Below are 21,033 nucleotides of genomic sequence, written 5' to 3' on the forward strand. Positions count from 1 at the left end.
CCATGCATTAAGGGGAAATCATCACTACAAAACACTAAAGGGAGAGTCTGATCTCCCTCACTCCATTTGAGCTCTCTGCCAGGGCCTTCAGTTTCATTTAATGACCCCCAACCTGTTAAAAGTCTGTGTTGCTCAGTTTTATGTATGTCTGTATGTATGCAGTGGTATTAGTCTAGCATGAACCTAGCCAAAGGCAATGATAGTGAAATACTGCCAATTTTGTTTTTCACTATTGAAAGGCTATCGCTCCCATAGGTTATCATTGGAGCAGCCTTGTAGCATTTCACAAGTGTAACTTTCAGTTGGGGAAGAAATGGAAATTTAGAGTTTCGATTCCCTGAACTCAGTATTTAAAAATACATCTTTTAGTGAAGATGGTTTTTAGGTCTCGCCTACGCAGCGCGCATACGTTGCATAGAAGGGCCTTTAGCCGTCGCTCTGCTCTTTTTTGAAGCACACATTCATGCTTGTGGCAGCATCCACCATGTGGTAGCGCACAGGGGCGAAGCACGAGTGTGTGCTTCCAAAAAGAGCAGACTGCACGCACACATACACACGCACCACTCCCGCACCAGCAAACACACGATTGCAGTGCCAGCAGTGTGTTTTTCCTTTAGTGTGACAAGCATGCACGTTCTGTATCCTTCTCTCTTGCACTCACTCAATTTCCCCTCCCTGTCACGCATTCTCACCTGAGTCTGCCACTCTTATGTCTTCTCTTCCAGACCTCCCTCCTTTCTCGTTCTCTGTACTTCCAACTCTGCCCTGTCTCTCCCTCTCACTCTCGATCGTCATTGCTTCCACCCCACTCATCTTTGTGATACCATCTCCCTATGAGCAATTGTCTCTCCACGCAGCCCCGCCTTCTTTCCGAGTCATCTCACTCAGCCATCACTCATTCCCTCTTACAATCTGTACTCACATCTTCCTTTCCACACCCACCTCTCTTCTTCTTCAGATGAACCAGTTTTTCTGTCTTCCATCAGACACTCGACCCTCTCTTCGCCCCTTTCACAATGGCCTACTTTCCTTCACTCTCAAGCAGTCAATCCTCATTCCTCTCCTCTCCCTTTTACTCCTTCTCACCTCACTCCTTCATACATACACCTTGTTCTCACCCCATCATACTGTCAGCATTCTCTTCCTCCTTCACTTATTCATTCCGTTCTCCTCACCCTTTTGCGCCCTACATCAATCTCAGTCCAGGTGTCTTGTTATCTGCTCTGTCGTGTTCGCACACTCACTTTTATTTCTTCTTTTTATAATTGCTAAGCCCCCTTCCGTGTTACACTCAGTAATCGCTTCCTCCATCTTACTCTCAGTCCTGCAAACTTCCATATCATACTGACTTTTCGCTCCTTCTCCAACGACCATACGCAATGTGCATATCTCTGACATATTTATCAGCTATTGGGTGAAGCAAAAGTGTCTGTGCAGGTATCATGAACATGCATGTAGACCGTGTGAGATGTGATGGAGGTGGCACTTTGACTTTGGAAGGTTTCACTACCTGTATAGTTATTGGTTATGGGATCACTGCCTTCTCCAGGAGCCCAGTGTGGGTCAATTTAAGAGACAAAGGCATAGAAGACTGTGGAAGGGCAAACTGTTCCCTGAAACTCGAGGTGTATGAAGACTGTGGAACACGTCAGCATGCCTGGATTCCTCGTCTTAAAAGCACAGCAAGCTGAGCAGCTGAACCAGTGATGTGGGAACTATTTGGGTAATCCTCCATGAATATAATATCTCGAGCAAATCTAATCCACATGCCCATTAATGCTCCTCCCGCAGCTCTCTAACCCTCTGGTGCCTAAATGAAAACACCAGATTCCATCCCTGCATTTCCCCTACAGAACCCCTCCTGATATAATAATTTATCAGAACACGCTCTCTGCATGTGAGTCTCATGACCCCCTCACAACTTTCCCTCTAGCAATCCACTTCCTCTCCAGCCATGGATGACCATCCCCATGTCTTGCTTAAAGACACAAGTTCACACTCCTCACTGCAGATGGCAAAAATCCTGAACCCTCAGCCACTTTCATATCTGTAAAAAGCTTCCAGTGTCCTTAAGTATGTCATTGACACTGCTACGTCAGTGTCCTTCCAAGAGAGAATCACGTCTCTCCATCCCACTCTCCACAGCTGTCCCGTAAACATCAGCTTTCTACTTTCATCCCCCCAAAACACATCTCCCTGACACAGACTGGCCTCACTGCTGTTGACTGTGTTTCCTGATTCTTCTCTTAAATCACTCTCCGAAGGAAACCTCTTAGTATAACCCTCACCTCCCCTTTGACACTCAGACACTACTCCCCTGTCCACTGCAGGCTGCCAGCCCCACCATCTTCTCACCTACAGCTGCCTGGTGTTCATTCCCATTCTCAAGACCTCATCATTGCTTCTGCTCCTGTTGACCCTTCCAGGCTCTAAACCATCAAACCTCTGCCCTTCCTTTAGTCTATTCCTGCTTCACCCTTATTTTAACCAATGTCTCCTCATCAAAATCTGTCATTTTTGTTTTAAATTGTTAGCAGTCATACCATTATTTAAATAAACCCACACCAGAACCCTACTCTCTTTCCAGGTGCAGATCTGTGCCTTAATTCCTACTGGCTTTTGTGTAATTCATCTAAAAATTCACCATGCTGTTTGTCATATCCAATTATTTATCGTCCATATGCATTATATACTGAAAGCAATCCTTTTTGATAGTTTTGCCCGAACTCTGGCAAAGCCAGTGAGACTACTTTTAATGCAACACATTGCATGTGTGCATGCAAAGCATGTAACAAGCATTGGCATAGCCAATTGGTCTCGCCTTTGGGACCTTATAAGTATTTATTTATGCAGCACAATATCCTTACTGCAACAACAATAACTGTTGCATCGCTAAACACTTATAAGGTCCCAAAGGCAAGACCTATTGGCTATGCCAATGCTGGTTAAATTGTGTGTTTGAAAATTCCACTGTTAAAAAGTTGAAAAACGTTACCAGTTTGTGTTGCCCTTAATGTTTGACATGAATTGAATGTCACTGAATCTATGGAATAATCCAGAAAAATTGTGAAATAAATCACAAGAGCCTAAGAATGAACTCCACCAGCTCTGCTTTTGATTAAATTCTAACAGTAGCTGCTGGATATTTTTGAGTATTTAACTGTTAGAAAGTGGGCATTTTCTTGCTCTAGCATTCTGTGTGCCTATGCCTGCTTGTGGAATCAACATCGGGGTCAGACTGACAGGGGGACTTTGTACATTCACCCCAGACACTCGCACAAAGGGAGCTGAGGTGTGCCCTGCATATCCTGATGAGTCTTCTTGAGCTAGAGTGATGGGAGGAGTCATTGCTGACACCTGAATAGGGGCTATGTCTGCCTTTCACAATGCTGCTTCCACGTCTGTGGTGTGGCTGGACCAGGGAGGACAGAACTGGTTCTAGTAAGTTAGAGAGACTTTCTTTAAAACCTGCACACCTCAAAGGCTGAAGGTAGGATAAGTAGTGGGGCCGTGACCCCAAAACTTTGGAACTCCTCTGAACTAAGAGGGTCCTGCCAGGAAAAAGGGCTGAAGAGCAGGCAGGAGCTGTACTGACCCTTTTGCTGTGTTACTGTATGTGTGCACAAATGCTTTACACATTATATCTGTAGTTTAGCCTTTACACATTGCCTCTGTAGTTTAGTCCAACTGCTCTGTGTCAAGCTACCAGAGGGTAATCACAGGCAAACTTAAGTGTGCACTTTACTTATCCTGACTAGAAGGAAGGGTCCCTACTTGGGCAGGGTGTATACCACTGCAAACTACATACCCCAATTCTAACATGGTAATAGAGATAGATGTGTAGCAGGTGCTTTTCTGTGATGTTCTGGTTTCTTTGTAACTATCGTAGTAAAGAGAGAGAGCATTGGTTGGTCCTTTTTGCATGGTCAAGGAATGGCAAATCAAGCATTTAGTCTTGAGCTGTCAAGATCTTGTGGATTTTGGATTTTTAAGATATTCTGAAGGTATTTCGTACAGTTATAGCAAACCAGGTTGAAGGGTGTGATGAGATCATGTAGTGGGCTGAGGTAGTCATGAAGGGGGTGGAGCAATGATTGAGTCTTGACTTCCTTCAACTGAAAGGTGATGATGTTAATGGAAAGAACAAGATGATGTTTGATTTGGCATATAGGTGGGCATAGATCTTTTGACTGTTGGTTTGCTTGATGCTAAGTTTCTGGGTGCTCTCTAGAAGGAAGTTTTGGTGGAACTGTGTGGAAAATGGCAGTTAGAAGAAGTGTGGCAAAGCAGCTCCTGTCCATGACATTTTTCAAATCATCTCAGAGGGAGATCAGAGTGTATTCTGTGCCTCCTCCAGGGAGGAGTCCAGTTTGTGCATCTGAGAGGAAGTTGTCTTCTAGCTGTTTTTTGATCAGTTAGCCAAGGTATTGGCCATTTGGGAGTGGTCTGTTACTGACAGGATTCTTCTTGGTCGATATCTTTCTCCTGACATGTGGTGCTATGTAAGACATATCTGGGGTTCTAAGTGGAAGCTACCTGATGATAGTCGTTGATGACGGTTGTTGCTGCGGTTGTGGTGGCTGCAAATAGAAGGATGCTCTTCAATTATAGGGCCACACAGGGATCTGATCGTGAACCCGCTGATTGACTAGACTTGAGCAAATTGTCAAATTCTGAGCCTGAGAGTTGATTTAAGGAAGCATATGTTAGATGCCTGTTCGTCAATGTGGTCCACTCTGTCTTGGCCTTGAAGGACTGAATGTCTTTCATCTTTTTAGCAAGATGAAGATCTAACATCTTAGCTTTGGTGACCAGGTGATATGCGATGGAGCTACAGAAATCTTGAGACAGAAACATCTTTGTGGTGGTGCACTCCAGGTAGCAGATTTTTTTGTAGGATCCTCTGGAGTTTCGTGATGGGCATTTGACACTGGAGATCCAGTCTGAGTAGTATAGTATTTTCATTTTCTTGATGCCGGATTTATAGATCCTCTTAAGATGCCGGAGGTGGATTTGGCTTGGAACATTTCTGGATTTCTTCCATGGATATTGAAGTGATGTCATTGTGGTTTCATCTTCTTTATTCCTTCACTAATCCAACTTGCTTTATCTCATTGGTTAAGATGTGGGAATGTTTGGAGAGGGATGAATTTGTCAAATGCTTTGTAGAACCTATTGTACAGCTGATTGACATCTATTATTTGGTTCACTGGTGAGAGATCCTAAAAGTGAGACTCAAGTTCTGAGAGTTTGTTTGTGTCTGTATGTAGTTTACATCAGCGTTGTTTTAGTGTTGTTCATGAGGGGGACCCAATTGCGAAAGAGATGAGGTGGTGGTAACTTAGAAAGGTAAGTTTGTTCTCTGTGATTGTGTTGAATCCAGAAGTTATGAAGATTACGATGAGTGTGTAACCTGCTGTGTGTGTTAAGAAGTAGAAAGGTTCTAGGTTTGTTGCACTGTTTCTTGTCTGGGGAATGGAAAGTTGATCAAGCACATAGTCAGTTCACCTATGTAGTCAAGGTTGATGTGATTTAGGGAGATGTCCGAGATGGCATCAAGGGAGGAATCAGAGAAACCTGCTGTGCCTGGTTGCGGTTTGTAGATAGGGATGTCCACAATCAAAAATAACGGGCTCATAGTGGATATTTACCCAGGGGAAAGGAACGAGCCACTCCTATTTCCTCACTCTCTTTTTGATTATTTGTTGATAATTAGAGATGCACACAAGAAAGTTGTGATGGTGTTCAATGGGCTCGCTGAGATTCTTAATGTATCAAGTGAATGTCTTTAATGTTGGTGGTTAGCAATGAATATTTGAATATCACAGCAGCTAAATCTTCTTCAGCTTTTCTCTGGTGGTTACATATATGGAATCCATATCTTGTTGCTGTAGCATCGTGGACTACGTGGATATACCCAAGCCATGTTTCGGTAAAGAAGTGCAGGTCCAGTTTCAAGTCTGATATCAAGAGAAAGATAGTTTATCAGACATTCAATGTGCGTTGATCAGTAGCAAGCTCACCAGAGACGGTAGGTGGTAGGAGGTGAAAGATGAGGAAAGAAATGTGTTAGTGGCATAGACAGAAGTGGGACAAGGATGGGGAAGGCAGGAGCTAGATGACAGACAATGAGATGTTGAGTGTGTGCTTCTCTTTCTGCTCAAAATGGTTGAGAAGAGACATAACTGATTAGTAGGGTCATGTGAACCTGGGTGATAGCTTGTTTACTGAATAAAAGATAGGAGGTGGGTTAACTAGTGTTGCATTGATAGTCTGCTGCGAGATGCCAAGGTTTCAGGCATGGGGTGTTAAAATATTGGAGAAATAAAAGAGTTGAGGAGACCGCGATTGGTAAGTAAAATATAGGGAGGAGGAGTTGCCTAAAACTATGTGTGATGCAGCAAAACTTACAACTGTAACACATCTGTTGTTGCTGCCAGACTACATCTGCTGAAACTATATCTCACATTTTTGACTGTATTATACATTTTTCTATAGGTCACATCTGACTCTACTACACCACACCTGCTGCAACTAAGCTACACTTGATGGTGCTAAACTAGCCTTGCTACTATTACACTGCACCTGCTGTTCTAATCTAAACAGGCTGCATCTAAACAACGTCTGCTATAAGCCAAGTGCTGCTAGACCACACTTGCTAAACTGAACCTCACTGGCTGCCACTATACCTTACTAAGTACCATTAAATGACACCTGCTGTCATTATGCCATCCCTGCTGCCACTAAACCTCAAGCGTTACTGTATTAATACACTTAGTCACAAGGCGACTGCCACCAGACCACAGCTGCTGTACTACTTCACAAGAGTTGTCAATAGGCCACAATGACTTCCAGTGGATTGCATTAGGTCTGACTAAATAACAGCAGTTGTGGTTACTAAATCACATCTGCTTTCACCAGAACACACAAAGTGCTATTAGGCCACACCAGCTGCCAATGGACAAGAACAGCTACCACTGGATTTCTACTTGAATGCAGCTTCTACCACTAGAATACACTTATTTCAGACTATGCTTCCTGATATCACACCACACGTTTGATATTTTATCACACCTACTGAAATAAGGTCACATCAGATGTTGGTGCTAGATGGCACTTACTATTAGTAAATTATTCCTCTTCCTATTCACAGACCAGTTCAAACTAGATCATGCCTGCATGTGCAGGACCACGCTTCTGTAACTAGGCCTCACTAGGGCCATTATTTCACCCCTGCTGACGCTAGATCGTAACTGCTGTAACTATTAAGCCTACTGCCTTTAGACCAAACCAAAGTCCACTAAATCATATTTTCCATTCCTGGGTAACAGTGGCTGCCAGTAGCCCACATCTGCTCTCATTGGATAAATCTGTTGTGAGATCAAACCTGTTGCTTCAAGAAAACAGATGCTAGCATCATGTTAGCTGACACTTCAGTTGCCACTCTACAACACCACCTTCCACAGGAACACATTGGTGCTACACATGTGCATATATTAGATTGTATTTGCTGGAACTAGACTACATTGTTGAGTCACATTCTACCAGAAGACAAACACCGGCTGCCAGTAAATCGCACAATCTATCAGAAGGCCAAACATGCACCCACTTGGCCAACGCTGACCTGACTAGTTTATACCTTCTGCCACTAGACTACATCAGCCAACACTACATTTCCCCTACTTCCGGTGAACTACACTTCAGCTACCAACTTCATTGGCTTCTAATTGGCTATACTTACTGCCCCAGGACCACACCTTAATTCCCAACACATTCCATTAAATGGGCCCGGTTGCTGGTAGGCCACGCCTTCTTCCACACAACCTCAGTTGCTGCCAATTAACTAAATCTGCAGCTACTAGTAACTAAATCTCACTAACAACAACTGAAGCCACATTACTAAACCTATTTCCGGTTAGACTACACACTTCTGTAGTAGGCCTTACCTGTTTCCACTAAATCACACCTACTGTTTGTATACTACACCTAAGAGTACTACCATACTGGCTTTCACTATGCCGCACCAGCTTCTGCTAGATCCCTTCTGCTGCCAGTGGACGTCCACTACACCATAAAATCTGCCCTTATTCCAACATTCTACCACCTCACCGTGCTGCTTTAAGGCTTTATGTTGGGTTTGAATTATAAAAGTAGTCTGCTACAGTCAGCGAAGTCTCAAATCCAGAACCTTTATTGCAGTCTACTTGCTGGTGCGATTAATTGATTGTATGCCTCTCATTTTTCTTCTTGTATTTTATGAAATTGTGTACTTAAATATTTCTATTTATTTGTTGTTCTAAAGAAATTGTAACTGTATGCAACTTCATTGTGTTATTGGTCTTTATTTCCCCTTATTGTTTCTTTGGTATCCCTAAATCCTTCATAGAATTGTGCACTCAATTGTTGGTGGTAGATTGAATGAAGTCTTCTATTTGTGGGATTGACTAATTTGATTCTCTGTCACTCTCCTTCTTGTATTTCTATGACATTGTGTACATAAATAATTCTGTTTATTTACTGTGCAAAGGAATTATAACTGTATTTCAAAATCCAATTTCATTGTGATATTTGTCCTCTTCTTCGTTAATGTTGCTTCTTTTAGTATCTCTATATTATCTGCAAACTTTTGCACTCAATTATTGCCACTAGGTAGAAGGAAGTTTCCGTTATAACTATATATCCTTTTTATTTTCTCCCCTCCAACTTATATTTTTTGTTGATCGCTTGGCTGTGACTTTATCTGTACAAAAGTGTATTTTCATGAAATGCTGCTGCATTTTTATCCCTTCAAAATTTAGTGATTTGCCTTTTGTCCTATATGCAAACAACATTGTATGGTAAAGGTTTTTTATATGCATAATGTAAACTATCTTTTCTTGTCATTATCTTGAAATTTTTATGTGGATTTTATTTTGAGTTCCAAACCTTAATAAAGAATTGAATTGAATTGAGTTGACTTGAATTCCAGTCCTTGGTAGGAATGTGCAATCAACAAGCATGGGTTCAAAGTGCACCTAGGCAGAATAAACAGCAGAGTACATATTTTATTTAAAACTTTCATCTTTGAAAACGGGTGCCAATCAGTTACTGCCTTTTTATAGGGCCTCTGCAGCTCTTAACATATTGCATTTCAGCTTGTTGTTCTGTTGCACACTTCAGACCTTCAAACATACATGTTTCTTATGTTCTGTTTTCTTTCCTTTCAGTCTTTGACCTCATGCGCAGGGGGTAAGTGTTTCTAAGTGTGCTTTACTTTCTGATGCATGTTATGACTGATATGAATAACACAGTGCTTGACTACAATGGTAATGTCATCAAAGGGGCCCTATATTTACGAGTATGTACAGCCTCTATGCAGGTGGCTGTCAAAGCACCGGAAATAATTGCAGAAAAGCGAATGAAATAAATGTGTATTTTCTGAGGTCACATGTTTTTATCCTCCGAAATAGGTCATGTCACCATCCAAAGGTGTGATGTAAAAGGGAATGGGTTACGTGAATCAAGTCAGGCAAAATAGTCGATCGTTCATGAACTGATGTTAAGAAAAATGCAACTCTTAATGGGGGCGATAAGTCCACGATTGGGGAATCCAAAGCAGGACCACAAAGAGAAAATCAGAAAGACCCTCATTTGCATCAGGTTTAGAATTTGTGCACACATTTTGAACAAGCCTTTTTTACCCTGCTCAGATTTTTCAAGCAAAACCAGATTTGTGCAGGTAAAAAACCACAATAGCTTGCATCTGTGGATTTAAAAAAACAGGGGAAACTCTAAGGTATTACTGCATTGTTCCTCATTCCGACCTGCTATTGAATGCAGAAGTAACACTGCACCAAAAAAGAGTCTGTGATATCAGTATATTCCCCGGGTGGCATTACCTGCTGAGAGTCCAATTCATTATGAAATTAAAATTAAATCCAGCATGATAAAATAACGGTGCTAAAAGGATTAGGCACCTGCTTAAGTGTTGGTGTTTATTGCACTTATGTTGTAGCTGTTTAAGAGGAAGGACACAGCAATTTATCAGAGATTGTTGATAAATATACCTAATTTCACTAACAGCATGATGCTGGTAAAATGGAGTCTATCAAACAGCAGTGGGTCCTTTTAGCGTGGGTTTATATTGTTCCATAATGTTTTGTATTTATGTGAACGCCATGAGTATGTTCCAAAGTGATCGAAATAGCAAACAGAGATTTACCAATTCCATTAATCACGAATTACACGTTCCACTCTGAGCTCAGTGACAAGACGTAAGGTAATGGGGGAGTGCGTGAATTATTGTTTTACTATTCTGCCTTCCCACTGAAAGTGCATTACATTGTCTTGAAAGTAGAACAGGAAACTAGGTCAATGAAGAGCGAGGCGCATCAAAGCAGAGCGGAAATAGAATTTGTGTGGACAGTAATATGTTTTATGTTTTGATATAAAATTTCAGCCCCTACTTACAGTGATGGCTGGTGAATGAGTACAGTGGCGGCGACAGCTGGCCCAAATTGCACAAAACAAGCCTGACCTGCTCGAGAGCAGCCAGCAGGACGCCTTTCCAATTAAACTTTGATGAAATGGACAAAACTGTGCATTCTACAGCAGAAAATTTCTATAAAACTGACAGGCTACTCGCATCTTTCTTCAGGACAGTTTTGAAGGAACTCACATAAAATATTCCAATACATCCATAATGTGCCAAACAACTCTACTCACCCTCCATTTCCCCCTGCAAGACCTGGAGAAGGGCCTCGGCTTGTGTGGCGTGCCGAGTATGCCGAGACGAGATGTGGGTGTTGTGCTGAATATGCAATGCAACTCAAGCTGCCACTTACTGGTGAGGTGGCGCCTAGGCTGTAGCAGTTTTGGGTTGATAGTGTTCACCTCTGGAAGGACCCTGACCTGGCAGTTCTGGCTGGACTGTTCTGATAGAGCTGGACCAAATCGGATTTGAATATAACTGGTTGCTGCCTAGAACAAAAAGAACGATGCAGGCCTAAGTAATTGCTAGTGGCTATGATTGATTTAAATATTCCATCGATCACTTTTCATTTTAACAACTTCCTGGCAACACAATTATTCCCTGCACCAATGGAAGTTTCCACATGCTCAAATGCACCTGTGCAACCTATGCTGTGGGACCTAAAATAAAAGGCCAACCACCATGTAGCTTTGGGTAAGCCACATGGTGATTGCCCATATGTTTTTTGTTCTGCACTGTTTTTGTGCAGAACGTAAGTATGTGCCTGAGTGACATTACCTGTGTTCCAGATGGGGTGATGCTTCTACAGGAAGACCATATTTGTCCACTTTAATGACCCAAACTCAGAACATCAGCATTGCAGCTATATCAAAGACTTTGTCTCTTCCATTAAAGATATTTAAATATGCCCTATTAATTGTATGTAGTGCTATCCTTTCTTTATCTTGTTTGAAACTCTGGGGCAACCAGCCAGCTTTTCCCCCAACCTGAAACTGCTTCTCAAAGCTGTTGAAAGTGGTGTGTACTTTGAATATGTGTGTAACAGCAAATGGCCAGTCCCCTTCCTTTACAAGGTTCCATACCCTTGGAAAGCTCCTTTTTTCAACTGATCACTGTGATTTGGAAGCGGGTTTCTCGTTAGTCTCATTTGTATATCAGAGGGACGTAGGGATCACTTAGTTGCAGCAGGATCTGGTTTGTGTGACCTTGACAAAGGCTGAAGGTCTCCCTGGAGTTTAAACCCTCTATGAACTGTACCTTCCTCCACAGCAGCTGCTACATTCTCTTGGGTCAAGTCACATGCCATGTTTGGCGACTGTGTCTCTAGCTAGCCATTACACCACGGGGCGAGTATGTTTCTCCACAATCCACACACTCTGTGGTCCTGGTTCACAAAGATTTTCTTGTGACTTACTCTTGCAGTACTACTAGCTTACTCCTGAATCTAGGAGTGCCACAATAGTGATCCGTTGCTACTCATAGCAAACTCTTTGTCAATCAGGCCATGAATGTTTAGGTGCAGGTTGATTTTAGCCATGCTCTGGTGTCTCAGAGAGGGTTCAACCAGGGAGTCAAGTGAATCTCGCCTTGGGGCTCAACTATACAAGCCCCACTTGGGCAATTCTGTCCTTTTCAGGGCTCCTCTTGTTGACCCACTGTTGATTCTCACTCTAGTTTGGTAATGGTGAGGGTTGAAAAGAAGTTCATCTATTCACAAGTAAGTGCCTTCCTCACAAACAAAAGACACTAATACCCTGCTTATTGTCATCCATATCACAGGTACGCAGAAAGGCACAGGGGGCAGCATATGCTGCATAACGCCGCCCCGTGTCCATGGATCCTTTTGCTGTACAATACCATGATGGTTGGGGGCTCACATGCCAGATCCAGTGCAACGGATCTTGAAATACACAATTCCTCTTCCTTACTGCTCTAGCAAATTCTGAGGGTGTGAAGTGCATCATCAAGTTATTTTCCACAACATGAATATTCCAACCCTTCCAAGGCACTCAGAGCTCACCTACATAAGACCACGGTAATACAGGAAGCTACCTTAGTGGCTGTTGTTAGTCATCGCCAGCCCGTGGAGGGCACCATAGGACACTATGTAGCCTAGGACTTAGTAGACCTATGGGTGCCCAATAGAGACATTCTTCGAATATTGGCATCTCTCCGGGTTATGTACACCATCCTGCTCGATGGGAATGTTAAGGTAAAAGCTGTAGGCAAGCCTTAGCAGGGTCACCAGCCCCACAGTAATCAGGACAGTTGACTCTTGTGTAGGTCAAATTAACACAGAAAACATCCCAGTTTCCAATTCTCCTCCTGTCAAGAAATGAAGGATGGTGAATTTTTATCAGAAGACTAAAAATGATATATATAGCAAAAGTGTCACTGGTCATTTCAAATACCTCCATCCCGTAAGAAAATATTTTGCAGCCCTCACAAAGGTTCTCCAAGTTGTACATTAAGACCCTGGCTCACCAACCTATGAATAATGGGAACTGATGCCTTGGTGGGTGCATTAAAACTTGCTCCAAACTCTGAAGCAGACTCAGAAGATAAGGTAATAGCTCAGCTCTAATAATGTGAAGTTTAAGTCTCCCAAGACAACAGTTTAAAGGGTCTTAAGGATCACTGGCTTTTGATGGTGGGGAAATAGTTTTGCTCAGTCTCTGATTGTGACAAGGTAGAATCATTCATCCCTTTTTACAGTTATTCAGCTTGACTGATTCCAGGAGAAGATGTACAGCCATTTACTCCTGTGCTAAGATAATCTTGATGTTTTTGGAACCCTCTGTAAAGTCCATGACCAACAGTCAATGCTGTGCCATCCACACACTACAGAATCTCTCTGCAGCTTTCGACACTGTGTTCCATTCTATTCTGCTGCCCTGAGCTGTAAAGCATCCTCTGTGACAGCACTCAAGCCATTCACATGTATCTTTTTCGCTCATCTTCTGCAGAACTTAGGCAGGCCAATCTGCATGGTTCCTCCCTGAGCCCAATTATTTTTAATATCTCTGTCCATTCACTTTCATAGCTCATCTGTGTTTATGTTTTTTCTCTTAGTCCTTAGGCTGCTTACAACACAACTCATCATCCACCTTGACCTTGCAGAGAGTTACGTAACTGTTTCAGCAGGGTTGATGCGGATGGGATATGCACAGTGCAGATCCTTGGTGCAAACTCAAGCACAAGCTGCGCTTGAGCACAGAGACCTTTAGTACTGGGATGAGGTTTAACATCAACAATATATCAATGACAGTGAAGGACATTAAGCCCCACAAGGATGACAGCGAGTAGTAGATTTGCAAATCGTGATGGTGTTAGAAATGGGGGTCTTTAGTTGGCAAGGGTTTGCACCTTTGTCCAAGTAGAGACCCTTCTTCCTAGTCAGGGTAAGGGAGTTACACTCCTAAAATAACCCCTACTCACCCCCTTGGTAGGTTGGCACGAGCAGTCAGGCTTATCTCAGAAGCAGTGTGTAAAGCATTTGCATATAACCAGCAGTAAAACAGTGAACGCACTACAAAAGGACACCAGACCAGTTTAGAAAAATATCCCATATTTTTATATATGTAAAACAAGACCAAAACGAAAAAAAATCCAATATACAGTACTTTAAAAATGTATACTTTGCAAGATATTCTTAAAATTGCAGGAATCCCTCAAAAACACAGTTTGTACGAGTCTGTACCTCCGTCCGGGACTACCTCAATGCTGAAAACAACAATTCCAGCCGACTGGGCCGGTAGGTGTCAGTGAGAAAGGGTGGACAGACTCAGTAACAGTACCTTTCTCGTTGCGGCTGGCACGTTGGTGCGAGCGGGTCGTGGAAACCGTTGCGGTTGCATTGCAACATGGAAGCGGTGCAGGGTGCGGTGCCCTCTCAATGCAGTGCAGGCAGCGGCTTGGTGATGATCGTCCAGATGGCGTCATGAGACCAAGGTTTATGGTGCAGGGTGAGGGGGTACTCGATGCGGTGCTGGCAGGTTGCGGTGCAAGCGGCAGGGCCGGTTATCGGGAGCTGGCGTCAGTTGGCCCAGATGGCTTTGTGGGACGAGGCAGTGCATCGTGCAACTTACAAGTGGTGCCTCCAGCCAGGACGCAATCACGGGTGTTGAAGTCAGCAGCAGCGACGGAGTCATTGAGACCATGATGGCGAAGTGAAGCGAGGCGGTGCGGAGTGCGGTGCCCACAGGTCACGGTGCAAGCAGCAGCTCGGTGGGGACGGCGGCTGTCGTCGGTGAGATCAGCGTGCCATTGTGAGATGCAAATGGTGCCTTCTGTGGTGCCGTCAGGACACAGAGCCAGCGACAGAGTTGGTTGCGTTTCCCTTCTCTGTGACAACTGAAACAGCGGTTCCAGAAGCAGTACCCAGATGTTGGTGAACTCTTTGCAGCAAACTCCCCATTCTATCCTATGGGAACAGGTAGCCTTGCAATAGTGAAAAAATAAATTGGCAGTATTACACTATCAGCACATGCCACACACACCAGGGCATGTCCTACCTTTCACATACACTGCACCCTGCCCACAAGGGTACCTTGGGCCTTCTGTAGGGGTGACTCAAATGTAAGAAAAGGTAAGGTTAGGGCTTTCCAAGTTGACATGGCAGTACCAGACTCCACACAGACTGTGCAATGGCAGGCTTGAGTTACAGTTTCAGGGCTACTCATGTGGGTTGCACAAGCGGTGCTGCAGGCCCACTAGTAGCATTTGATTTAAAGGCCCTGACACCCTCAGTGCACTTTACTAGGTGCGTACCAGTAAATCAAATATGCCAATCATGGAAACACCAATCCATAATAACACTTTACAGCAGGAGCACTTGTACTTTAACACTGAACAGCAGTGAGAAAGTGCGTAGAGACACTAAACCAGCAAAAACAGAGTCAAAATTGGGAGGTTAGAAAACAAAAAGACAAGGGAAACTCTCCAAAAGATGCCAAGTCTAACAGATTGTTTATCAGCAAATTGGCAGAGTACAAACTCAGATCATTCAAATTAGTCAGTCAGTCAGAATATCTTTATTCGACTTATTCCAAGTCATACAAAGAAACAAAGAACAATAAAACATGACAACATAAAACATAACATAGAAAGCATACTTGGCCTTCTTATTACCTAAAAAGCATCAAACTAGATGCACATTATAAATACTATATACAGAATTTAAAAAAGTACATTAAACATTTTTAAGGCGGAGTTTGGCCAACAGCTTTCACCCTTGCAGCGGCCACTAAAAAATTTGCAATACTAAAAGTAGTGCGGGGATTTGTCAAAAGCTGTAAGTAGAGCAGCGCAGGGCGCACCTGTGTGAACCCTGCTTCCTTCAAAATGGGGAGCAAATATTTTTTCCTCTGCTCATGATACAGACTGCAAAACATGACAAAGTGCATTGTGTCCTGCACAGAAAAATGGTCACAGCTGCAAGGGGCGGCTAGTTCTGGCTTCTGCCAACGGTTAAAAGAACCAAGGTGAAAATGTAAAAGGTTAAACCTAAATTTAGTTAATAAAAACCTGTGATAAGGGATTGTGACAAAGCTGAGATAAGGTGCAAGATGGGGTACGCTCACCAAAAGGTAGTGAGCCCTGACTGCTGGTTTCTGCAGTTCAACTGCCTCACGGCACGCATCCTTCCTTTCATTGAATAACTTTTTTATGTGGCCTATATCTTGGGCCCTAATTTTTTCTGGGCAAAAGTAAAGTTCTGGACGACCCAATTCCGTGAATGATTTGATCAAGTAGGCCAGCCATGGGATTTTACTATAATTGTCCAATGATTGGACGTCCTTCAAAATCTTGTGATTCAATGGGAGGTCTTCATTTAACCACATTTTCAACCACAGGGTCAAGGGCGCTAACTCAGTGAGTCTGACAAGTACGGTAAACCCACCTCCTTATGAATGGAATAAGTTGGGGTTGACTGAGGAACAGATAAGAGAGATCTAATAAATCTGTTTTCTGCTCTCTGGATGGGGTCAAGATTTACATACCCCCACAGGGGAGATCCATATAAAGCAATAGCCACGGGTTTACACTTATAGATTTTTAGCATCGCTTCCATAGGCCTGGCTCCCAACTTACCCGCAAAACCCAAGAGCGCTGAGGCGGGTCTGATTACCGCCAGTCTTTTTGCACTTATCTGTGGTCCCCACGTCCCTTTTTGGTCGAACAAAACGCCCAAGTAAGGAAATGTGGTGACCTTGGAGACTAAAACCCCACTGCAAAAGAATGATTTGTGACTTTTTTTAATACACTCACGGCCCATAACCATTGTGTGTGATTTAGACACATTAACCTTAAGGTCCAGATTTTCCATGAAGGAACCAAAGGCATTCAGGAGAACCTGAAGACCCACACCAGTGCGGGCGATCAACACGGCGTCATCCGCGTACAGGAGTGCCGGGATTTGGACATCTCCTGCGCGTGGAACATCCGTGCCCCTGCCTCGCAGGTGTGCCCCCAGGCCGTTAATATAGATGGTGAAAAGCGTGGGGGCCAAAATGCAACCTTGCCGTACCCCTTTTAGGGATTTAAATAGAGGGGTACACCTGCCATTATTTGACACTCGAACGGCTGCAAAAAGCTCCTGATGCAAAGTGGCCATAAACATGACCAAAGCTTCATCAATGCCCAGTTCCAGCAGGCTCGACCATAGTTTGGACCTATTAACGAGGTCGAAAGCCGAGGAGAGGTCCATAAATGCTAGATACACAGAACCCTCCTTGGCCACCGTATACTTAGAGATGAGTAAATGCAAATTAATGCATTGCTCAATAGTACCTTTTCTCTCTCTAAAACCATATTGCAGTTCGGACAGCCCACCACAGCCCTCAACATTCTCCCTCAATCTATATAAAAGGACTCTACCCAAAACTTTTATGGTTGAGTCCAAAAGGGATATGGGCCTATAAAATGCTGGATCGTCCCGCTGACCTTTGTTTTTATAAATGGGGACGATAGTGGATATTGCCCATGATGCGGGAGCTGAATTGCCATTAACTGCATTAAACACATTACACAAAACATTCGACCACAGTTTAGGCGAGTGCATAAAAAAGTCAGCCGGGACTCCATCTGGTCCGGGTGCCTTATGTTTGGTAGTTGCCGAGAGTGCTTTTTCCACTTCTTGGGGGTTAAAGACAATAGGATGTGCAGCCCCATTGGGCAGTAAACCCATGTTAATGCCCTCAACAACTTCATCACCCCCATATACATTTTTGAAAAAAGACAGCCATTTTTCATCAGTGATCACGCAGTCCATGGGTACGTTACTATCTTCAGAGAATAGGGGCTGCTTGATGATCTCCCAAAATCTCCTACTGTCCTTCAACACTGCCGCTGAAAGGAGGTTATCCCATGTTTCGCGTTTGATGGATTCTTTACATTTCTTTATGGCTGACTTATATATTTTCCTTAGCCTCACGATGTCATCTGTTACCCTCGGTACAATTTTTAGAGCCACCATCAGATCTCTATGGGCCTTCGAGCATGCTGAGTCGAACCATCGCTTGTGTCCTTGGGATCCCTGGATTGGTTTAACTAAAAGATCATTAGAGACCTGAACACATATTTCCTCAAAAGCTGCTACAATATGTTTCCCTTGAGTGTCCGGATTCTGACAAAGCTCGACCTGGTCTTTAATTTTAGGGAAGCATTTTTTGTAAAAATTATCCGGAATCACTTTTGCCCACTTCACTCTTCTATCTTGATCAGTGGTCCTCAAGGGATGTGAAGATTTTACGATTGATGGTGATACACCCATCTGGGCTCCCCAAGCCACTTCCAGTAGTACTGGATTATGATCACTATGATGAGTTACTACTGTGCGATAAGCTGTGGTCCGAGTTAAAATACCAAGAGAGACAAAAATATAATCTATCACCGTACCATGGTGGCCGCCACTAAAGGTAGGCATCCTCAGACCATAGTCGGGTTCGTATAGATTATAGTTTGCAAGTAGGTCTTCAAGCTCTTGACCCTCTACAGAATGTTCAAAGTGAAGCCCTAGTGGAACCGCATCATCGACTTCGTCAGCTCCTCTTCCCTTACAGGCTAATTTACATAAATGAATATTAAAATCACCTAATAAAATGAACTCAGAAGCAAATGCGATATTCTGTAAGACTTTGTTTAAAATACTGTCCAGACTGGCAATATTACAGCCACCATAGTCACTGTTCCCAGAATTATAAAAATTGACATATAGAGTCCTGCTAGTTTTGCTAATCACCCTTTCAACTATCAGGATATTATCAGAATCAGAGGTGATCTGCCTATAACTTCCTTTTAGATCCAGAGCAAAAAAGAACGCCAGACCACCTTTAGCCCTACCCATTCTACTAGGGACTGCGGGTCTTATAAAACTGGTGAACCCATCCCACCAAATGTTACCGGATGTGACCCAAGTTTCTTGCAGAGCAATGATATGGTACTTTGAGATGAAGCTCCGCCAGACGGGGTCCTGGCGTTTAGCATTTAAACCTGCTACATTCCAGCTTATAATCTTACACGAGTCAGTAATTATCCTTGACTCGTTGCCACCCTCTGAGTCTCCTTCCAATAGTTCTTGCGGTAAAAGTGCCTCACTAGTTTCCACTTGACCGCGACTCTGTGTGTCCTCTCCAATGGCACCTGGTTTAGCGCAGGCCACAGTCCCAAATAGAAATGATTGCTGGTCAAGATTTATAGATAAATGAGGCTCAGAGGCTACCTTACACATTGGAAAACTAGAATGATCATTAATGCTAAAACCACCACTACTAGTTTTTGGGTTGTTCGGCCCCACACATTCTTGATCCGCTCCTATTACAAGTCAATCACAGGTGTTTAAGTCAGATAGAGGGCCAAATCTATTTCCTGTGGCGAAACCCCACGCAGATGGAGTGGCTAGCTGAAACTGTCCATTTTGAGCTGGATTCCACATGGGATGTGGGGTATTTGGGCGGATCAAAAATGGATCAGATCTCGGCCAATGTGTTGGCCTTAGACCCCGCGCACTATGCTCATATCCCAAAGGACCAGGCCCCCACCCATTTGTTCTTAGCTCATACGGGTGGGCAAACTTGATATTTTGCTCATACGGGTAAATAGATCTTCCTGACTCCTGATGTGCGATAGGCTGAAACCAGTCATTTGAATGTCGCGATCCAGTGGCCCTCCCCCAGCTGCTGATATTGATAGGCTTATAATGCCTGATGGTGTTAGGTAAAGTAGCAGACTGACTCTCATCATAAAATAACTTGAGAGTCAGTGGAATTATAGAGCCACTACGACGTTGGGGTGGAAAGACGTTATTCAGGATGTCTGGAAGGACCTCGGCATTAGCAAAGTTTAAAATAACGCAATCGCCTTTGTACTTTTTAGGCTTACTGCCAATCCAAGATACCCTCCTAGTCAAAACTATGTCCCCTGCCAGTTTATCAAACCCTTCTTGAGCCATATGCATATTGTTTGAAAGCCAATGTAAGGCTTTATCTTTTAGACCCTGATTGGACTCTGTTTTATCTTGTGATAGAACTGGGACATTAGCCAACACCAAAACTACCGGTGCGGCTTCCACGATGAATTCTACTGAAGCATTCTCTTGATGCCTTACCGCTGTTGCATCAGTTACACTGGTGTGAGAAACTCCAGTTTCAACATTCTGATCCGGTACAGTTAGTGATGGCGATGAAGGAGAAGACGCCCGCCCTTGTTGGATGGGCTGAATGGGCTGTGGGTTGCTTTCGGTTGGGGTATCCTCCTCATCCGTGGCTGTTAAATCTATGACGAGGGAAGATAGGTTCTGTACCTCTTTAGCCAAATCGCTATGCACCCCACTCAACTTCCTCACTTCAGCAGTTAGTTTATCCACTTTCCCGATCAGAGGTTTGATTATTGTCCTAATTTTGATGTCTATCATGTCTTGAATCCTATTAAAAAGGTCATCATCGATGATGCGTTTGGACTCAATGTCTACCTCAGGATCTACATATTTGCCCGCCCGTCTGGAAGGAGGGGTGGCAGGCTTTTTCCTACCTAGTTGTTTCCCTGGAGGTTTTCTACACGCTCTGACCGCACGTGTTTCTGGCTGCGGGGTTTGTTGGTCTTCATCCATGGCGGCTATCTGGCTGTTTGGATCAATAAAGGCATTGTCTGATAAATCTATTAAATCAATTCTATCCGTCAAAGGATCAGGGTCATCGATAGCCTCAATATAGTTATCTAAAGAATTAGAATCAACTAGATTAAGCGGAGGATTATCTAGCAATGAGTCAGACATTGCTGTGCTTAATGCACTTATAGATGGACTATCTGTGGGCAACACCGGTGATTGACTTAGGCCCAGAGATTGCCTTCGCTTATTATTGATGCTGCTGACCACTTGGACAAGATACGAATCTAAAGTATTCAAAGTCTCAGCAGGGGCAGAGACCAGTTTTTTCCCCATACTCTGGGCTGTGACTCTGAAGGGCCTATCAGAACTAGACTCAGACCAAATCAATAGATGACAATGGCACGATATAATGAAAAGTTCATGCGGCAACGATATGGTAACAAATTAATGTCAT

The 21,033-nt window shown here is 43.5% G+C and overlaps 1 protein-coding gene across 3 annotated transcripts in view; it reads left to right on the forward strand.

Moving 5' to 3' along the window:
* Window positions 1–21,033, forward strand: part of CAMKK1 (calcium/calmodulin dependent protein kinase kinase 1) — a 1,207,414-nt gene that overhangs the window by 696,306 nt on the left and 490,075 nt on the right. For all 3 annotated transcript variants that reach the window (XM_078679690.1, XM_078679692.1, XM_078679691.1), the window contains one exon: window positions 9,207–9,228. In XM_078679690.1, the coding sequence (XP_078535816.1) occupies window positions 9,207–9,228 (22 nt within the window). The remainder of the gene's footprint in view (window positions 1–9,206; window positions 9,229–21,033) is intronic.

Source organism: Lissotriton helveticus, chromosome 3_1 (assembly GCF_964261635.1).
Source record: "Lissotriton helveticus chromosome 3_1, aLisHel1.1, whole genome shotgun sequence".
NCBI classification, from domain to species: domain Eukaryota; kingdom Metazoa; phylum Chordata; class Amphibia; order Caudata; family Salamandridae; genus Lissotriton; species Lissotriton helveticus.